The following is a 19633-nucleotide window of genomic DNA, read 5'->3' as shown; positions in this document are numbered from 1 at the left end:
CTTACTGGTCACATCCATTAAGACCCACCTACCATCTTTGAAGTGGAGAAACCCACTGTCCAAGAGGCATTCAAGAGAGACTTAAAATAAAACACAATGGAAGGCTGGTTCAAAGGAATAAAAAATGTACTTTATACATTCAGAACATACAACAATCTCATAAGCATTTCTCTACTTTTAAGACTTTACATCTACAAAAAGTAGCCACATTATAAAAAAAACAACAGAGGTGATCATTATTTCATATAAGCCATGTTCAGTGTTCCCGTGAAACCAATCTTTGGCTGTCTAGCACACTACTTTGTACACAGAGCCTCTAAGGAGCTAGCTGCTAAACAGCAGGTACTCAGTGTTTGCTGAGGACATTAATGAATGTATATTAGCCTATGCACATGGAAGTTCACCTACAGAATTCATATGCGTGTTGGTCAGAAAAGAGGTATTTTGGCATTGGCTATCTTCTCAACTGGATCATGATATCCAGTCTTTTATATCTCACATCAGTTCCAGCATTTGGTTAAAAAGCATGGGCTGTAACAACATTAATATCTTATGTCTTCTAAGAACATTTATAATTTCAAGTGCTTTCACATGCATTGTCTTGTCTGAGGCTCCTACACCTTGTGATTTCTCCATTATTGATTCATTTGTCACCAAAGTTCAGTCAAGTGAAAGATGATTAGAAGTATAAGTTGTCAACATTACCTGCTCAGCATCATAGGCTGGGGATCTGATGCTGTCTCTCAAGATTCAATATTCCTGGCAATGCTCTCTTATAAGTAATAAAATTCTGTACCCACAAAAATAAGGTTATAAAATGTCTATCATTTGGGCAGTAGCATTAGGCACTATCACCATCTGATCAAACTGTAAATGCATACATTTTAATGGCCTGTGACATATAAAATGTATCTTGGAAGCTTTTAAAAAAGAAATATCCTCTCATGTAATCAGCTTTTATACTTGCCCTTGATCAAAGCAGTGTTACATGATGTTCTGCTAGGATCATGGATGTCTGTCTGCCTCAAGAAAACTGTCTGTCCCCACCTTGAAACTCAAGTGGCTGTTTTCCTTGTACACCTTGCCTTTGGCTGGAGCTTAAGCACAGCCTATATCCTGAACTGGAAAGAAGCCTACCATCGAATATAATCCAAATCCCTCACCATGAGCACAAACCCCTTCATGACCGCCTAACATCCCTTTCAATACCTCTACCTGTACTGGCCTTCTTGATGCGCTTCCATCATGGCTGTTTCAAGGCCAGAGAAACTGTTTCATCTGCCTGGAGACATTCTTCCTCTGATGTTTATACGGTTGGCTTCCCGTCATCATTCATGTCTTAGTTCAAACTTACCTCCTCAAATTGGCCTTCCCTGGCCATCACCTTTACCATTAGTTCCTACCCCATTATTCTACAGGCTCCTATTTTATTTTCCTCACAGTACTTACTAGTATCCCATCATTCACTTACTTATTTCCTTGTTTACTATTTGTCTCCTTCAGCTGACTATAAGCTCTAAAGTAACAAGTTAATTCAGCAACAGCTTGAGAAAGAACTCAACACTTTACAGGTCACCCGTTCTGCGGCCCCCAGCACACTGGACAGTTCCAGCACTGCCCCTGCTCAGCTAGGAAAGAAAGGCAAAGAATTTGAGTTCTCACAATTGCCCCTCAAAGTGGAGTTCCTGGAGTACAGTGCCAAGGGTGGAAGAGGGGACACTGGCTCCGCTGACATCCAGGACCTGGAGAAGTGGCTGGCTAAAATCGCCTGAGGGGCAGAGGCAAAGCGCAGGACGTGATTGTGTGTGTGTGCGTGTGTCTGACAGTTTTGGAAAAGGGTGTGGTAGTCTGGAGTTGATAAAGAAGGGGTACAAAATGTAATTAGAAAACATTTTCTTGTTCTGGAAAGAAGAAATTATTGTTGAAAGTAAAAAAAAAAAAAATTGTATTCAGTCCTACAATCCCAGACCCAGTACAGCAGCCAGCAGAAGGCAGGATCTCAGTACACACTCATCATTTGAATGCAGGGAGGAAGCAATGAACAAATGAATGGCAGCAACAATCCACACAAAATCCACATTTTGTTTTCTCCCATATGGTAAGACAAACGTGATTACTGTCTTCAGAGGTTACAGGTCAGTGCAGAAGGTAGATACATAATTATAATCATTTTGCTGGAGTTAGAAGAAAGTGCTATGATAGCACACAGAGAGAGGGTCTTGCCTAATTGAGGGCTTGGAAAGACATTTTGGAGGGAAGGGTATTTAGATTAAGACTTAAAAGATGAGTACAATTTAGGTTGTAAAAAAAAAAATGTAAGAGGCTGGCCACCCACAGAGGCAGAGTAGAAGCCACCAGATGAGGCTCATATGAATACCCAGGAAATAGGGTGACCCCATCAGGGAACTGAAAGAACTGTAGCCTGGCACAGGGGCAGGGCTCTCTACACACATGCTAGAGACAGAAGGGTGCCAACACGCAGGGCTTGGCCAGCTTACCAGAGTCTGAACTTCAAGGGAGGGATGCCTGGGTGGCTAAGCAGTTGAGCGTCTGCCTTTGGCCCAGGGCGTGATCCTGGGGTCCCAGGATCGAGTCCCACATCGGACTCCCTGCATGGAGCCTGCTTCTCTCTCTCTGCCTCTGTCTCTGCCTCTCTCTCTGTGTGTGTGTCTCTCATGAATAAATAAATATAATCTTTAAAAAGAAAATAAACTTCAAGGGAAATAACAAGGTATCTACCATCTATGAATTCTTATATTTGGATAAAAATAGAAACAGTTGCCCAGGGCAGCCCAGGTGGCTCAGCGGTTTAGTGCCACCTTCAGCCCAGGGTGTGATCCTGGAGACTCAGGATTGAGTTCCACGTCAGGCTCCCTGCGTGGAGCCTGCTTCTCCCTCTGCCTGTGTCTCTGCCTCTCTCTCTCTCTCTCTGTGTCTCTCATGAATAAATAGATAAAATCTTTAAAAAAGAATAAAAAAAAAAAAAGAAACACTTGCCCAAAATAGCCACATGAATCATGACCGCCACTGAGGTTTATAGGTTACAGATGCCTAAGACACTCAGGTGTTCGAAAAGAGGGCTACTTGTTTGGTGGGATGATGGTGTGCTCACCATGAAGGAAGGTATCAGGCACAGAAGGTTATAGACTCCGGGTCAGAGAAAAAACCAGTTCTTGATCCACGGTGGTGGCTGATTCTCAGTTCTGTCCTGACCCACCCAGCTCCTGTGCTGGTATGGTACAAAAGAGACTATGTATGTGAACCTGAAGAACTATGAGGCTGAATACTACACGCTTAAGTAAGTTGACACAAGAAGAACATCTTCCTTATAGCGGAAGTGTGCAATTTCCCCATCAGGCAAGGCAGATTTCCCAACTGAGGCACACCGAAGCCACAGTGGCCGAGAGGCTGGAAGGGCCCCTCTGTTGAAACATTAAGATCTGAGCTTACAGTCCTCAGCACACATTGCAAGGGAACTACTATAGCACTTGAGGGGTCAGCTTCAGAACCCTCAATTCCTTTCCAACAGGAAAAGGAATGTAACACAGAAGTAATGTTCTTTTCCTTTTATAACAATAGCAACAAGGATCTTAAATCCTAAAATGACCCCTGTTTCAGCTTCTGCAGTATCAGAAAGGATTTTCTTTTCAGCTGGAACAAAGCAGAGTTCCAAAGAAATCAGGTCCGATGGGCTCTTGACACTATCAGGGCATGTGTTGTGCAGCCCCCATTTGTGGTCTTCCTTTCCACTGTTCATTTCCTACTTCTCCATTAATCATATTGCTGAAACCAGCACAATATTGAGCAATGAATGTCAGGGACAGTGAACGTAATTACCTCATTCTTGACACTAATGGAAATGATTCCTATGTTTCACCATTAAGCATGATTTTCTCTACAGGTTTCTAGTAGATATTCCTCATCAAGTTATAAAGTTTCCTTCACATGCTTGCATTAGGAAAGAAAAAGGTGTAAAATCGGTAAGCAACAATGCTAAGAAACTTGAAAAAGAGGAGCAAGTTAAGGTAGAAAGAAGTAATCCAGATAAAGCAGGAATCAGTGAAATATACAACAATAGAGAGAAATCAACAAAGTCATAGTTCTTTGAAAATGTAAATAAAATTGATAAACACACAGAAAGGCTGATTTCAAAGAGACAGAGAGAACACACAAATCACCAATACCAGGAATGCAAGAGGGACATAATGTGAGATCCTCTAGTTGTGCTAAGTATAATGTCAAGAAACAAACCAATTCACATCAATACATTTGAAAACTTAGATCAAGGCTGAATGTAAAGGTCCTATAAAGGTCCAGATAGTCAATGTTTGAGGTACTGAGGTCTGTCTACAAGGTTTCTAACGAAATGACTCCACATGACTCCAAATGACTCCATGGCAGCATTAAAGCACCCAAAGTCATGAACCAGATTTGGCCAGAGGGCTATAATTTGCCAATCCCTGACTCAGATGAAATGGATAAATGCCCCGAAACACACACATTTTTACAAGTGATGTAAGAATAAAAAGAGGAAAAGCTACAGAGCAGCATATATATAAAAGAAATTGATTTATAACTAAAAATGATCCAGAAAGAAAACTCCAGGCCCAGATGGCATCGCCAGTGATTTCTATCATAAACTGTTTCACAAAGTACATGAGAATAAAATATTTTTCAGTTCCTTTTAAAGAGTATTATGCTGATCCCCAAACTGGCAGTAGTATTTTAAGACAACTATAGATAAATGTCCCTTATGAACATATATAGAGAATTCCTGGACAGAATATTAGCAAATGAAATCCAGCAAAAATACATATAGACATATATAAATGATAATCCATTATAACCAAGTGGAGTTTATTTCAGGAATGCAAAGTTGGCTTAGCATTCAAAAATTCACCACAGTAACAGAAAAAAAGAGGCAGATACATGAATAATCTCAACAGATTTGAAAAAGATCAATGTCTCTTCAAGATAAAAACTCTCAGTTTGAGGCACCTGGGTGGCTCAGGTGGTTAAGCATCTGCCTTTGGCTCAGGTCATGATCTCTGGGTCCTGGGATTGAGCCCTGTATTGGGCCCTCTCAGAGGGGAGTCTGCTTCTCCTTTTGCCTCTGCCTCTCCCCTCTGCTTGTCTTTCTCTCTCAAAAACAAACAAACAAAAAACAACTCTCAGTACGTAGCAATGGAAGGGCTCTCCCTCTATTTCAGAAAGGACATCTACTAAAACCTACTAGAACAACTATCATACTTAATGGTGAAAATTATTTTTTTAATTATTTATTTATTCATGAGAGACATGCAGAGAGAGAGGCAGAGACAAAGGCAGAGGGAAAAGCAGGCTCCACGCAGGAAGCCCCAAGTGGGACTCAATCCTGGGACCCTGGGATCACATCCTGAGCCAAAGGCAGACGCTCAACAGCTGAGCCACCCAGGTGAAACTTAATGGTGAAAATTTAAATTATTCTTCCCTGAGACTGGAAATAAGTTGGGATGTCTGCTCTAACTACTTCCATTCAACATGGCACCGGAGGTCCTAGCCGTCATTAATTCAAGAAAAGGCAATAAAGGGCAAAAAAAGAATAGGAGGCAAGAAGTAACACTGTCATCACTGACAGATGATATGTCCATGAATACAGCAAACCCTATGAAACTATTAAAAAAAAAACCTTACTAAAACTAATAGGCAAATTGGACAAAGCCTTAAGACACATGGTGAATATTAAAAAATCCATCTCTTTTATATATCAGCCTCAAACATTGGAAAACAAAATATTAAGCATCAAAACATAAAAACTATCTAAAAGTAAGTCCAGCAAGAAATGTGTAAGACCCTAACATTGAAAACCACAGAAAATATTTTGAGAGAAATTAAAGACAACCTTTGTCAAGACATATACCATGTTCTTCAATAGGATGCATCATGGCTGAGATATCCACCCTCCCAACATTCCTATTTATATTTGATACCAGTTAAAAATTAATAAATAAAAGATTGGGCTTCTAAAAATAATATGTTAATTTATGAAGATATAAACAGAATCTATAATGGCCAAAACAATTTTGGGAAAAAAAAGTTTTTTAATAGAACTAATGGGAGGCTATATACAACATGATTTCAAGGCTTGTTATAAAGCTACGTACAATTGTAATACGTACAATGTGGATTTGGCATAAAGATACAAAAGAGATGAATACAACAGGAGAGTCTGGAAACAGACCCCTATCTATATATATATACAATCAATTGGCTTTGACCAAGGTGCCAAGTTAATACAACGGAACAGAAAAAGATTTACATATGGATCACAGATCAAAATGAAAAACCCAGAACCATAAAGCACCAAGAAGGAAACAGGTGAATCTTTTTATGACACTGTGATAGGCAAGAATTTCTTATACCTGACATAATAATTATCAACCACAGTAGAAAAACTTGATACACTATACATTAAAATGAAAACATTCCATTCACAAAATGTACCATTAATAAAATGAGCCATCTGTTCATTTCCTTCCCAGGAACTGTAACCATATAAAGAAATCCTCCAACCAAAGGGGGACCCTTGTACACTGTTGGCGGGAATGCAAACTGGCGCCCCCACTTTGGAAACAGTGTGAAGGTTGCTCAGGGAGTTGAAAATAGAACTATCTTAAGACCCTGTAATTGCACTACTGGGTATTTAACCCAAAGATACAAATGCAGTGATCCAAACACCAGCTCCCAATAGCCAAACTATGGAAAGAGCCCAGATGTCCATCAACAGATGAATGGATAAAGAAGATGTGTGTGTGTGTGTGTGTGTGTGTGTGTGTGTATATATACACACACACACACATATACACATAATGGAATACTACTTGGCTATCAAAAAGAATGAAAAAGAATGAAAATTTGACATTTGCAATGATGTGGATAGAACTAGAGGATATTATGCTAAGCGAAATAGGTCAGTCAGAGAAAGACAATTATCATATGATCGCACTCATTATGTGGCATTTAAGAAACAAAACAGAGGATCATGGGGAAGAGAGGAAAAAATAAGACAAAATCAGAGAGGGAGACAAACCATAAAAGACTATCAACCATGGGAAACGAACTGAGGGCTGCTGGAGGGGAGGTGGATGGGGAGATGGGGTAACTGGGTGATGGGCATTAAGGAGGGCACATGATATAATGAGCATTGGGTGTTACATAAGACTGACAAATCACTGACCTTTACCTCTGAAACCAATAAACAGTATAATTAGTTGAATTTAAATAAAATTAAAACGAAAACAAACTGGAAAAAAATACTCTAACAATAAAAAGACAAACATCCCAATTTAAAAAAAAAAACAGGCAAGTTATTTGGACAGACACTTCACAATAAAAGATATATGGATGCCAAAAAACATGTGACATTACTCAACATCTTTAAATATTAGAGATAAGCCAATTAAAACCACAATGAGATACTATTTCTCACCCACTAGAATGCCTGCAATCATCAGTATTGACTGATGACACCCAATACTGGTAGTATATGAAGCAACTAGAATTGTGTCACCTTGTTAATGGGAATGTAACAATGGAGACCTGTCTGGCAGTTTTTTAAAGGGGTAAACATATACCTTCCCTATGATTCAGCCATTTCACTTTTAGATACTTTATCCGGGAGAAAGGAAAATCTATGTGTATCAAAAGAATTGGGCAAGAAAGTGCCAAGCCGCTTTAGAAATAGTAGCCTCAAATTGGAAACCCCAATGTAAATCAACAGAATGGATAAACAAAGGGTGGTAGAGTTACACAATGGAATACTCAGCAACAAAAAAAGAATGAACTTTTAACACATGCAACAACATGCTTAAGAAATGAGAATAGTCTGAGATTTTATTTTATTTTATTTATTTATTTATTTATTTATTTATTTATTTATTTATTTATTTATTTATTTATTTTTGGTCTGAGATTTTACTTGCATGCTAAAGTCAGCCTGGTACTGCTAAAGGGATGTTAGCAGAAGACACAGAGCCTCTGGGTCACAGATAAAGGACAGTTTATTAGTCACACTGACAGTATTAAGCAGTATTAAAGTATCAGCATTTGCACCAGTTTCCAATCCCCAACTTTTAAAGGATAACCCCAAAAGAGCCACATAATGCTTATATACACAGTGAGTTGTGTTACAGGAGAGGAACCTTGATTTTAAGGAACCCACTCAGATAGTAACCATGTCTGAACTTTGCCCTGGAGATTTTTAAATTTTTATACTGGACAGTAAGCCAATCTACCTTTTGCTCTAGAGAGAAAACACTACAGAGGCTATCTCCCAAGAATGTTTGTATAACAAATAATCTTGGAAGATACTCTACAACAAAAGTGGTTAAGTACCTCTGCTCAAAAAAATGTACAAAATTTGAGATCCACAAAAGATGGTCTCCTAACAATAAGTGAAAAATCCAGACCAAAAAGAGGATAGATTAATTAATGAGATTGGCCAGCAGAATTTTCTTTTGTACTTTATCCATGCTCACTTTTTCTATCAAGTTTCTTAGAACTTTACAAAATGAGTAAAAAAATTCCATCTTTTTCTACACTCTAGAACAGGTGATATAACATGGTATTTATCTTTTTTTAATATCTGATAAAACCACTGTAGTGGGGCTCAACTTTAGGGCTAGGTATGCAAATTCAACTACCTTGATTACCACTTCAGTTACTTCTTTGGTTACTGGTCTGGTCTCCACCTTATTTTGAATTTATTTCAGAAACAATGTTCATGGAAAATCATCCATTTAATTTAAATTTCAGACTTAATATTAAGCATAAAATATTAAGTCACACATAGTGTTATACGATCTTTTTAAAATCTCTTCTCCTAGGAAATTATGGTTCCTTTCCCTGATCTTTTCTCTTTTTCTTTCTTTCTTTTTTTTTTTTTTTTGCTTTCTCCTTTTAACTGCAAAAATTTGTTGTTATGGTCTATTCAAAGAAATAATTCCTGGATTTATGGATAAGACTGGAATCACACCACATATGGTTAATAAATCTCTTTTTCTATTATATCTGTCACTGTAGAGATCCTGAGTTACTTCAGAATCTGTTCTGCTACTTTCTCTAGAACAGGGGTTGGCAAGCCACACGCCACTAGACAAATCTGGTTCACTCTGGTTTTTATAAATAAAGTTTTATTGGAATCTTAACATGTCTATTCATTTAAAAACTGCCTATGGCTTCTTCTCTACTACTATAGCAGAAATGAGTAGATGTGAAAGAAACTATACAGCCAAAAACCCCTAAAATATTTCTATCCCACCCTTCAAAGAAAAAGCTGCCAAAAAAAAAAAAAAAAGAAAGAAAGAAAAAGAAAAAGCTGTCCAAGCTTTGCACAGTAGCAGTATTGTAGCCAATGAGGTTTATCCGAGGTGCGATTATTGCTAATTGAAAAAGCTGCCCAAATAGAGGGTCAAGATGTAGTAATAGCAGAAGTTCCTAGTAGACACCTCACAGTATTTATGAAGCACTTCTCAGGGCTTTATCCTCGGAGCAAACATACCCAATGATAAATCTCTTAGGCTATACAGGAGACAGAAGGTTCCAACTGTCCACCTCTTCTTCATTTACTCCTTATCCATGACCATGGACCCCACAATATTTTTTATTTATTGAATCTGAGTCTGTCATTTCCCTATAATTTCATTGGATAAAATAAGCTTATCACTGTCTCTTTTTGTTTTACCTGTGGTTTTCTCTGCTCTTAATGATCAATTTCATCTGACATCAACTTCTAGGCACTCCTCAAAATATCTGGTCCAGCATCCAAATATGATTTTATTGCTCCCTTGTCATTCCATAAAATTTTGGCTGTGCTAAAGTAACCTGGTTAAGCCCAAGATGGAGTCGCTCATGCTAAACCCTGTGTTAGCAAACCAAGACTTAAGTTTCTGTGGTCAGCTTTCTCAGAGAGGCAGACCTACGTCAATGACTCAGCACCTGCCTGCTCAGTGCAAGTTACCTGATCCAGATCTAAGACTTCCTTTTGATTCATAGGAGGAAGGTAAACCCGATTTAACCAATCAGCAAATGCCCAGTATAATTTCCTTGTTCCTGCTCAGTGGGACTATAAAAATCTCTTGCTTTGGGGCACCTGGATGGCTCAGTGGTTGAGTGTCTGCCTTTGGCTCAGGGTGTGATGCTGGGGTCCTGGGGTCGAGCCCCCCACATGGGGCTCACCTCAGGGAGCTTGCTTCTCCCTCTGCCAACATCTCTGCCTCTCTCTGTGTGTCTCTCAGGAATAAATAAATAAAATCTTTAAAAAAAAATAAAAGTCCCTTGCTTTATCAGCTCTCTGGTGCTCATTTCTAGACTGGATACTGTCTGATTCACGAAAGATTGAATAAAAGCCTCCTAAATTGGTAAATTATGGAAAAGATGACCTAGCGTCTTTTAATGGATCAGAGGGGGGTAAAGAGTATGTGCTCCACTCATGGGTTCCTGCTATATTACAAAACATGAAGCTATCAGATCACACTTTTCTAGAGAGGCGTAAACAAAAATTTGTGTCCAATATACACTGAGTAGCTTCAGGCTTCATAGGCTTTCCTATTAATGCAATAAAATTGGAATAAGGTAGGAATACTGTCAACATTGTATCCAATTGGTTGTGAAAGAATTTCTCAATGACTAAAAATGAGGCCAAACACCAGCCCTAAGAAGCAAAATTAGTCTCTTTCTTATATATATTTCTTAGTCTTTGTGGAAGAGGGGATGGATGATTTTATATTGCTCATCTTGAGTCTTACTGAGAGGATTCTGGGTCATGTCCCAGCACAGTAGCAATTAAGCTTTTCAAGTCCAAAATGTTTCCATCTCTTCTTTGATGATTTTCACGGGGCTTAATAATAAAGTAAGAGCAGGAAATCCTTCTTACCAGATCCCAAGCCTCCAAAACAAAATATTTTGGCCAAGGACCCCGCAAATCTGAGAAATTAAATTTACTATAAGTGTAATATTTTACACATAAAAATGTGAGGAGCAAGCAAAGAAATTTCTCGTATAGATAGATCGTCAATTATGGCCAACTCTGATCTCAGTTTAAAATGAAGTGATTTTAAAGGACTAACGTTCATTTTAAAAAACTGCTCACAGTATTAGCACAAGTAATTTTAATTAAAAACAAACTCTAACAGATGGTTACATCCATTTTTGAATAGAGAACACTAAAGGGGTTTCAATTTAGATGAACACACTTCTCATGAACCACACTACAGCTTCAACAGTGTTCAAATGTTAGTTTCTCTAAAATGCATATTAGTATCAGTTGCAAAATTGAAACACTGTATGGAAGGCATCTGTTGGCTGGTCTGTCAAACATTTCAATTTGTGCTAGAAGTGTTTCATAATTAAGCAGATAAATGCCTTCTTCATAAACCTTCTTGTCTGCTTCCCATTCAGCATGAAAACATTACATAACTCTCGAACAGAATGGAAAACTTTAAAACTATTTTAAGGGAGAAAAAAACCCTAAATTCTGTTAATTAGTGGAATATGCTGAGCTTCTGGGATATGAACAACTTTAGCTCTAAGAATAAAAAGAAGGAACCCAATGTTGCTGACGGGAGAGAGTGGACACTTCTCTTACAGTGCTACCGGGAAGGTAAATTTGCACAATGTTCCAAAGGCTTAAAAGAGGCATACTCTTTAACCTAGCAATCTTACTTCTAGAAGCTTATCCTGAAAAAAAATAAAAATATGTACAACATGTATATATGCATATACAAGGCTAGTTACTGAAGTATTATTAATGATAGCTAAAAATAAGAAACCAACCTAATCGCTAAGGTTTAAGTAGTATTAAGTAGTAGTAATAATAGACCCCCTGCAACATACTGGATTAAGATGAATGGGCAACTCCTTCATTAACACACACACACACACACACAAACTTTTAAATAAAGCAAAAAATACACCCACATGCAAAGTCTATAACAAAACATGAGAAAGGTGGAAGGAGACAAGGGGATGGAAGGAGGAGGAGAGGGAGGGAGGGAGTGTGTGATAGTCCCTGATGCCAGGAGTGTATCTCAAAGTAGAATGTGGTTAACATGCAAATGTCATGGCAGCCTAATGTAGGATTTGGGTACAGATTCAAACATCTGGGGACTGAGGTTGAAACTGCCACCTGGGAATGCAACATTTCTGTCTCCTGCCTCTTACACTTCCTGAGCAAGGCTGGGAGTCGGAACTGAGATGCTGAAATGTAGCTGAGATTCTTAGAGTCTTACACAGTCCAGTAAAGGGCTCTAGAAAAATTCTACCCACCAGCTCAGAGAAGCAAGATGAAAGCCTTTGGAGAGGGAAAAAGTCCCCTTAGAGATATCAAAACTTCAAGCCCATGCCATGTGATCTGGAAATCCTTGACTGAGTAATCAACCCCAAAATTAATCCAGCATCCACAAAACCTGTGGAGACCTCGAAGAGGCATGGAAGAAAAGCACTATGGGGACACATGCTCTCTCTAGGGCGCACAGAATTTGTACAAAGACTAAACCTACATCAACTTTAAAAATGAACACACAAAAAAATTCAGTTTAAAAGAAGAACCAGCCTTAAAAGAACTAGCATTACAACAGTCTAAATGAGACTATTATAAATGTCTCTTTCAAAGAATTCAGAAAAAAAATATAAACCATAATGAAGAAACAAGACATTATAAGGGGGGTGGGGTGGGGTAAGTCATCCTAAACTGATTTTTAAAGAACCAAAAAAAACTTTGGGAAATTGAGATACAATAATCAAAACTCAACTGATGAAATGAGTATTTATACTAAAATATTTATAGGTTAAGATTACTGGCATCTGCAATTTCCCTTGAAATGAGTCATAAATATAAGGTGGACTGAGGGATCTATAGCAGGGTGGATATAGCATAGATAATGTGATAAAGAAAATATGTTCTTTGTAGAATCTTGGTGTTAGGTTTGCACATCATTATACAATTCAATTTTTTTTGTATATTTTTTAATGTTATGATAAATTGGGGGAATAAATTAATTATGCATCACATTAGACACCATTGTTATTGTCACTTTCTTAAGAGTAACAACAGCTAACACAAAGTTAAGAGTTGGACACTTAAACAACTGAGCCACCCAGTTGGTTAATTAGTGGAATTCTAAATTCTGCCTGGTTTGTCAGGCACTTTTAAATTGTATTTCAAATATATTAACTAATTCTAATCATAACTAATCCTAATTAATAAATATATTAATTAATCCTAACAATATTGTGAATATAGGTGCTATTATTATTACTGTAACACTGAGGCACAACATGGTTAGATAAGTTGCCCAAGACAGCACAACTAATAAACTGATGGTAGAGATGACATTTGAAACCACATAATATGGACCTCAATACTTTTTTCTTAATCATAATCTCTAAGAAAAAAAATTAGTGAAATGGAAGATAGATTCTACAAGTCACCTAAGGGGCACCTGGTTGGCACAGTCAGTAGAGCACACAACTCCTAATCCTGGGATTGTGCATGTGAGGCCCACAGCGGGTGCAGAGATTATTTAATAATAAGCTATTCAAAAAATTACCTCAATTATAGCACAAAAACCCCAGAGGGTTTGAAAATATGAGATAGAGGTTAAAAGACAGGAATGATGGCATGGAAAGGTTTAACATATAGCAGATAAATTTCTCAATGAAGAAAATAGAGCAAATGGAAGACAGGCATTGATCCAAAAAGAAATGGAGGGGAATCTTCCAAAATTGTAGACAGACATGAAACTGAAGATTCAAAAAGTTCACAGAGTCCTTAGCACGCTAAATTTTAAAAGCAGGGAGAAAAAAAAATATACAAGTATATACAGTAAAATGAAAATATCACAATCACAAAAAGAAAAAAAATCATAAAAGCAGCCAAAGACCAAAGACAGATTGCTTATGAAGGAAAAATAATTTGACCTGAACGTTTACAACAATGAAGGCCATAAAGTAACAGAGTATTTTTCAAATTCTGAAAGAACATAATTCTCAACTTAGAATTTTAGGCCTTAACTGTAAAGAATTCAAAAGAAAGACAAGGAATCAGCCAATGTCCTACTTATCATCCGTCACTGCACAAACCACTAAAAGATATACTACAGGAAGAAGGGAAATGGATTCTAAAACAAGAAATGGAGTTAAAAAAAAAAAAAAGGACCAAAGTCATTCCTAAATATGTTGGTAAATCTAAGATTTAGAATTACATTAGTAATCGTTGATTTAAAAAAAATTTACTTTAGGGCTGCCTGTGTGGCTCAGTCGGTTAAGTGTCTGACTCTGGTTTTCGGCCCCGGTCATGACCTCAGAGTCATGAGATCAAGGCTCACATCTGGTCCACATTAAGCACAGTAGGCTTGAGATTCTCTCCCTCTGCCCCTTCCCCTGCTCATGCTTTCTCCCTAAAAGTAAATAAAATCTTTTAAGAAAATTAAATGAAATAGCAGCATGTACAGTAGGAAGTGGAGATCAGAATAAAGATTTCCAAGGTACTCTGTGAGGAAGAGGTAAGATCTACTAACAGTTAACCACAACATAAGCACCATAAAATCAAAACCTTCACTTCTGGAACCACAGAACCTGGAACAGTACTTGATCAGCCCTCAGGCTATCAGAGTAGCCCTAGAGAAGGAAAAAATAATTCTGCATACCCATATAAAAGAATTCTATTTGGCCATTTTTATTGTCAATTTGATATATATTTACAGCAAGAAAAAAGGTAAGTATAATATTGAGTGAAAATACAAAATAACAAAATGTATGAAATGTAAAAAAATTTTCTATATATTTAGAAATATTGATAGATATCAGCACAAATACACATTTATGTAAACAGCTGCACACTGACACATATTTATACAGAGAGGGACAGATAGATGTCTACACATTCACAAAGAAAGAGGAAAAATGTTTGATGTCAATATGCCAAAATGTTATCAATGGTCACCTGTGGGAAGAGAATCTATGAAAACTTAAAAAAAACTTAAGTTTGAGCAAGATTGATAATACTGGAAACTTACGAGAGGATGTTATAACTATTTTTAAAAATCCTTATTTCAATAGATAATGAAAGTACTTTTAATAAAAGCATAGATATCAATAAATTAACTAGAAAGTTATTTTTATAATAAAACCATATATGGTTAATTGCAATTTAATTATTAATGTCCATGAAAAAAAATTACCTACTTAGCTTCCTCATCCAAGTGGCATTGACTAAAATCATAGAGCTATTGCCCTAAGAGGAAATCAGTCACTTTTAAAAATCCAATCTTGTAACTTAAAGCCTACTAAATATAAAACCTGCGCCCTATTTTCCTAAAGTTGTACATGAAGAATATTTTCTCTCCAAAAGTAAACAATACAAAGACTTCTTTGGTAACATAAGTAAATCAGGGGATCTCTACTCAAGATTCGAGCAAAATTAAAAGAATCAAAACACTAAACCTGAAATTCCTGAATGTGTAAATGATACAAGTACCCTTCATTCTCTGAATCTATTTAATGTTTAAGGGGCTGAATTAAAAGTACTGCTAAGAGGGACGCCTGGGTGGTTCAGTGGTTGAGCATCTGTCTTTGGCTCAGGGTGTGATCCCAGGGTCCTGAGATCGAGTCCCACATGGGGCTCCCCACAGGGAGCCTGCTTCTCCCTCTCTGTGTCTCTCATGAATAAATAAATAAAATCTTTTCTAAAAATGTAAAAAAATAAAACTACTGCTAAGAGGACAAGCAATGGAGAGCAGTGGAAAGCATTCTGAATTCTGCGGGTCCTGCCAGTGTTACTTACAAATTGTACAACATTGGGAAAATTGCTTAGTGTCTCTGCATTTGTACTTTATCCAAGAAAGGTAGACACACTAATATTTAAATGCCTTTCAAGCCTAATATTCTCTTAATCTAAAAGCCAACAGAAAGTCTGAATTATGCCACAACTACTAGCATCCCTTAGGATGGGAGGCTTGAGGAGAGGTCACAACCTAAGTGGGGTGAATAAAATGGAATTCAAAATAGACCATTTTCCAAAATTGCTCATCTGTGATTTGTAATTAACCAAAACCCAAAATACATGAAAACATCTGTCTTTGCCCAACAGCCCTCCATCTTTCTGAGTCATGCAGATCGTGTACGTATTTTGTAATAAATACACCATTAGCCTAGATGGAGAGTCTTATACAGAAGGACAGAAATAGGCACCATATCTAAGGATGTGTGATATCCTAGAGGCTGGGGGGATAATGGATGTGATTTTTTTTTTAAACCATGTAGCAAACCGGAAGGATAACACAAAGCTAGAAAAAGAAAAATCAAAGCACTGATTGCTAAAATCGTCCCAACATAGCGCCCAGCACACAGAAGACACTCCGTAAATGATGGAGGAATCAATGTTTACCTCTTCAAGTCCCTTCAAGTCTCAAAATCACGAATCTATAAAATACCTGTTTTTTATGGAAATCCTTTAGGGCCGTTTCATAGCCTTCCTCCAGTCTACTGAAGGCTATTCCTACATCTGTTGTCCACCAGATCTGTGAGCCTGTTAGTGCAACTTGTGCCGGGAAATCCAAGATCCACAGTTCCCTTGGTTTTTCCTCATAGGCCACTATGGCTTCTGTGATAGAATGTCGCACTGTACTTTGCATAGTCTGTTCAAGTCGCAGGAGCCATGTCTCCACCTTTTGAAGCAAAGTGAACCAATTTAGCACAGACTTAACTACAGAAGAGAGATAATTTCAGCCCCCCATGGGTTCAAAGGCCCCCTGAGAGGCCTCAGGTAGACTTATTTTTAAGATTTATTTATTTTGAGAGAGAGAGAGAGCACACAAGAGCACAAGTGGGGTGGGGGAGGGAGAGAGGGAGAGGGGGAGAATCTCAAGCAGACACCCTACTGAGCGCAGGGTCAGACTCAGGGCTCAATCTCATGATCTGAGGTGAAATCAAGAGTCAGATGCTTGACTGACTGAGCCACCCAGGCACCCCAGATTTATTTGAAATCTGGATAGAACACTAGAAGAGGTATAACTCAAGGAGTAAAGTGAACAACAATGCATCAAATCCATTGAACCTGATTTCTCCTAGAACAGTGCTCATCTTATTTCACCCACTGGATGGCAAATAACTTTCTGCAGCCTCAACAGAGGAAGTGTTCTCAATTATTCATTTTCAGACCTGAAGACAAGGGGGTTCTGGACCAAGATCCCCTGTGATAAGGCACAGTGTTCTGAGAAACCAAACTCCCAGCGATCTACAGAATAATATGTTAGAATAATATCCTGGAGCTTTGGGGATAGTGGTAGATTGATTTTGAAAAACTGTTTTTTTTTAAAATAATTTTTACATATACTGAACATTCTTCTTTAAAATCTTCTTAGTTCTTAGTCTTAGGACAAAGTGTTTCCAGCAAGTATCTTAATTATATTTCCTACTGGTTCTCATCTTCACACTTGTCAAAAATTAGACAGCAGGAGAGTATAAGAGATAGGACAACTGCTGACTTGTGAAAGTTAATCTTTTTTTTTTAATTCAAGTTTATTTTATCCCCACAAATATATTTTAACCAGTTTTCTATCCTACCCAAATATGCTTTGTTGTATTTACCCATATATCTGTTTCCATTATATAACAAAAAGGGTATGTATACTATTTGTAAATAGTTGACCTCAGCAATAAAAAATGACTATTAAAAGTCAATTCCAAGAACAACATGAGATCGTGAAGATGGTAAAACTGGTTTTTTGAGCAGGGGGAGGGTGCCTGGTTGGCTTAGTCAGTTGAGCATCCAACTCTTGGTTTCAGCTCAGGTCACAGTCTCAGGGATGGGGAGATCAAGCTCCACATCTGGCTCTGCTCAAGATTCTTTCCCCCTCCCTCTCCCTTCCCCTCTGCTCCCCATCCACTCATGTTTGTTCTCTCTCTCAAACAAACAAATAAGTATAGTCTTTAAAAAAAAGAAGAAACTTCTTTGCCCTTCCACTATGAAGATGGCAGAAACATTCATTCCTAGAATCTTTCTCTGGAGAACTGGGAAGGAGTAATGTGTAGTTAATGAGCTAACAGCTTTGCCTACTGAAAGAAAAAGTTAGCACTGCCCTAGCAATGTCCTCAACATCCAAAAAGCCTTCACCCCTGATTTTATAACTGGGTTTTATTCACATGCCTGAGTTCAAGGTCTCTGATCTCATCACTACTTTAGTCATGAAGCACAATTCTTTTTTTTTTTTTTAATGAAGCACAATTCTTGATGCTTCTCAGCAACTAGTTCCTTCAGAAAATCAGGTATCGTTAGAGCATTTCCCAAATACTCGGATCCCTGTCCTCAATATGGCCACCTATTCTCAAGAACTTTCCAGTCCATTTGGGAAGACCGTATAAGTTGGTATACCCTCTCATGTTCATATGACTATGCCAACAATGGCTTCTTAGCTCAGCATGATTTCAGAACTAAGCTCTGATGAGATGTTGTTTGATCCCTTCCCTTTCTGGAGTTTCTTCAGCTTCTGCCTGACTCTCTATAACAACAATTACCACTTCCCATTACTGCCAATTATCCATTTCTTCAAAGAGCCTAAAAGCTTCTCAAGGACAGGGATCATGTCTTATTCATTTCAGGATCCCCAGAAACTCAACCCAGCATCTGGTACATAGTAGGTATTCAAATAGCACTAATCAAAGAAAATACAAATAGTCTAAATTGGGAGGAGCAATCATAAAAGTGTAGGGGAGAGACAAGACCAAAAGGAAAAGCATCTTTTTATCAAACAAAGGCAATCAGAGGATGAATGTGGTATATAGCTCGAGTCTCTGACCTAAATTGCTTACACTGAACAAATTAGAAAATGTGAAAACTCTCAGTACCAAGGGTTCCTACTAGTGACAACCATATCCGTCAAGTGGCCTGTCCTCCTTCTGGGCACTATGCCAGTCGGCTAGCAGTCTGCTGGGGAGGGAACAGACAGCAACACACTTTTGTCAAGATAGGTTATGGTGACTTTTTCTAATCACTGTAATAATATCCTAAAGAGCCCAAGAGATCAAAAAATATATTTTAATCAAAGTAATCCACCATCTGTTTCCCCTTCATTTGGCTGGATTTCTTGGTACAATATTAAAAAGCAGCAGAAAGAAATAAAGAAAAACCCTGCTTAAAAAAAAAAAAGGCTCCCATCACGTTTCTGCAAGGGACATTTTAAGGAACCCCACCTCAACCCAAATAGCTCTATAATGGAGGCTACTGTCTCAGGGACTCTGCGGATTATCTCAAGCTGCACAAGCATCATCATAAAAAAATGCAATCCCTCTACATCATCTGGAAACACCAAGAGCTCTTTCATAAATCATAATGAGCCATTCTTGCAGTTAACCATTAAGAATATTTTTGAGGTATTTGGCTGTGCGAGGAGAATATGCTAACTTAACTGTCTGTGCACATGGTAATTAGGGAACGTGACATCAGCACAGTAGACTCCATCAACTTTATTTATGAGCAGCCATTTAGAACATTCACATCACAACCCTGAGCCACAAGCCTCTTTAAAACATGCTTTCCTGCAAGGTGCTGTTTCACCCAAACTCTCAGTGGCTTTGCAGGAGGCTTAGTCACTGAGGT

General features: G+C 37.9%; 1 protein-coding gene and 1 pseudogene across 1 annotated transcript in view; one reads left to right on the top strand and one right to left on the bottom strand.

Moving 5' to 3' along the window:
* DNAH11 (dynein axonemal heavy chain 11) overlaps positions 1-19633 on the bottom strand; it is a 299232-nt gene that overhangs the window by 201538 nt on the left and 78061 nt on the right. The window contains exon 28 of the mRNA XM_055314731.1: positions 16470-16703. Within this exon, the coding sequence (XP_055170706.1) occupies positions 16470-16703 (234 nt within the window). The remainder of the gene's footprint in view (positions 1-16469; positions 16704-19633) is intronic.
* LOC129502982 (U4 spliceosomal RNA) lies at positions 9363-9516 on the top strand (annotated as a pseudogene).

This window comes from Nyctereutes procyonoides, unplaced genomic scaffold, assembly GCF_905146905.1.
Source record: "Nyctereutes procyonoides isolate TBG_1078 unplaced genomic scaffold, NYPRO_anot_genome, whole genome shotgun sequence".
NCBI classification, from domain to species: domain Eukaryota; kingdom Metazoa; phylum Chordata; class Mammalia; order Carnivora; family Canidae; genus Nyctereutes; species Nyctereutes procyonoides.
Note: the sequence above shows the minus strand (reverse complement) of the source record. Positions and strands in the feature narration are given on the sequence as shown.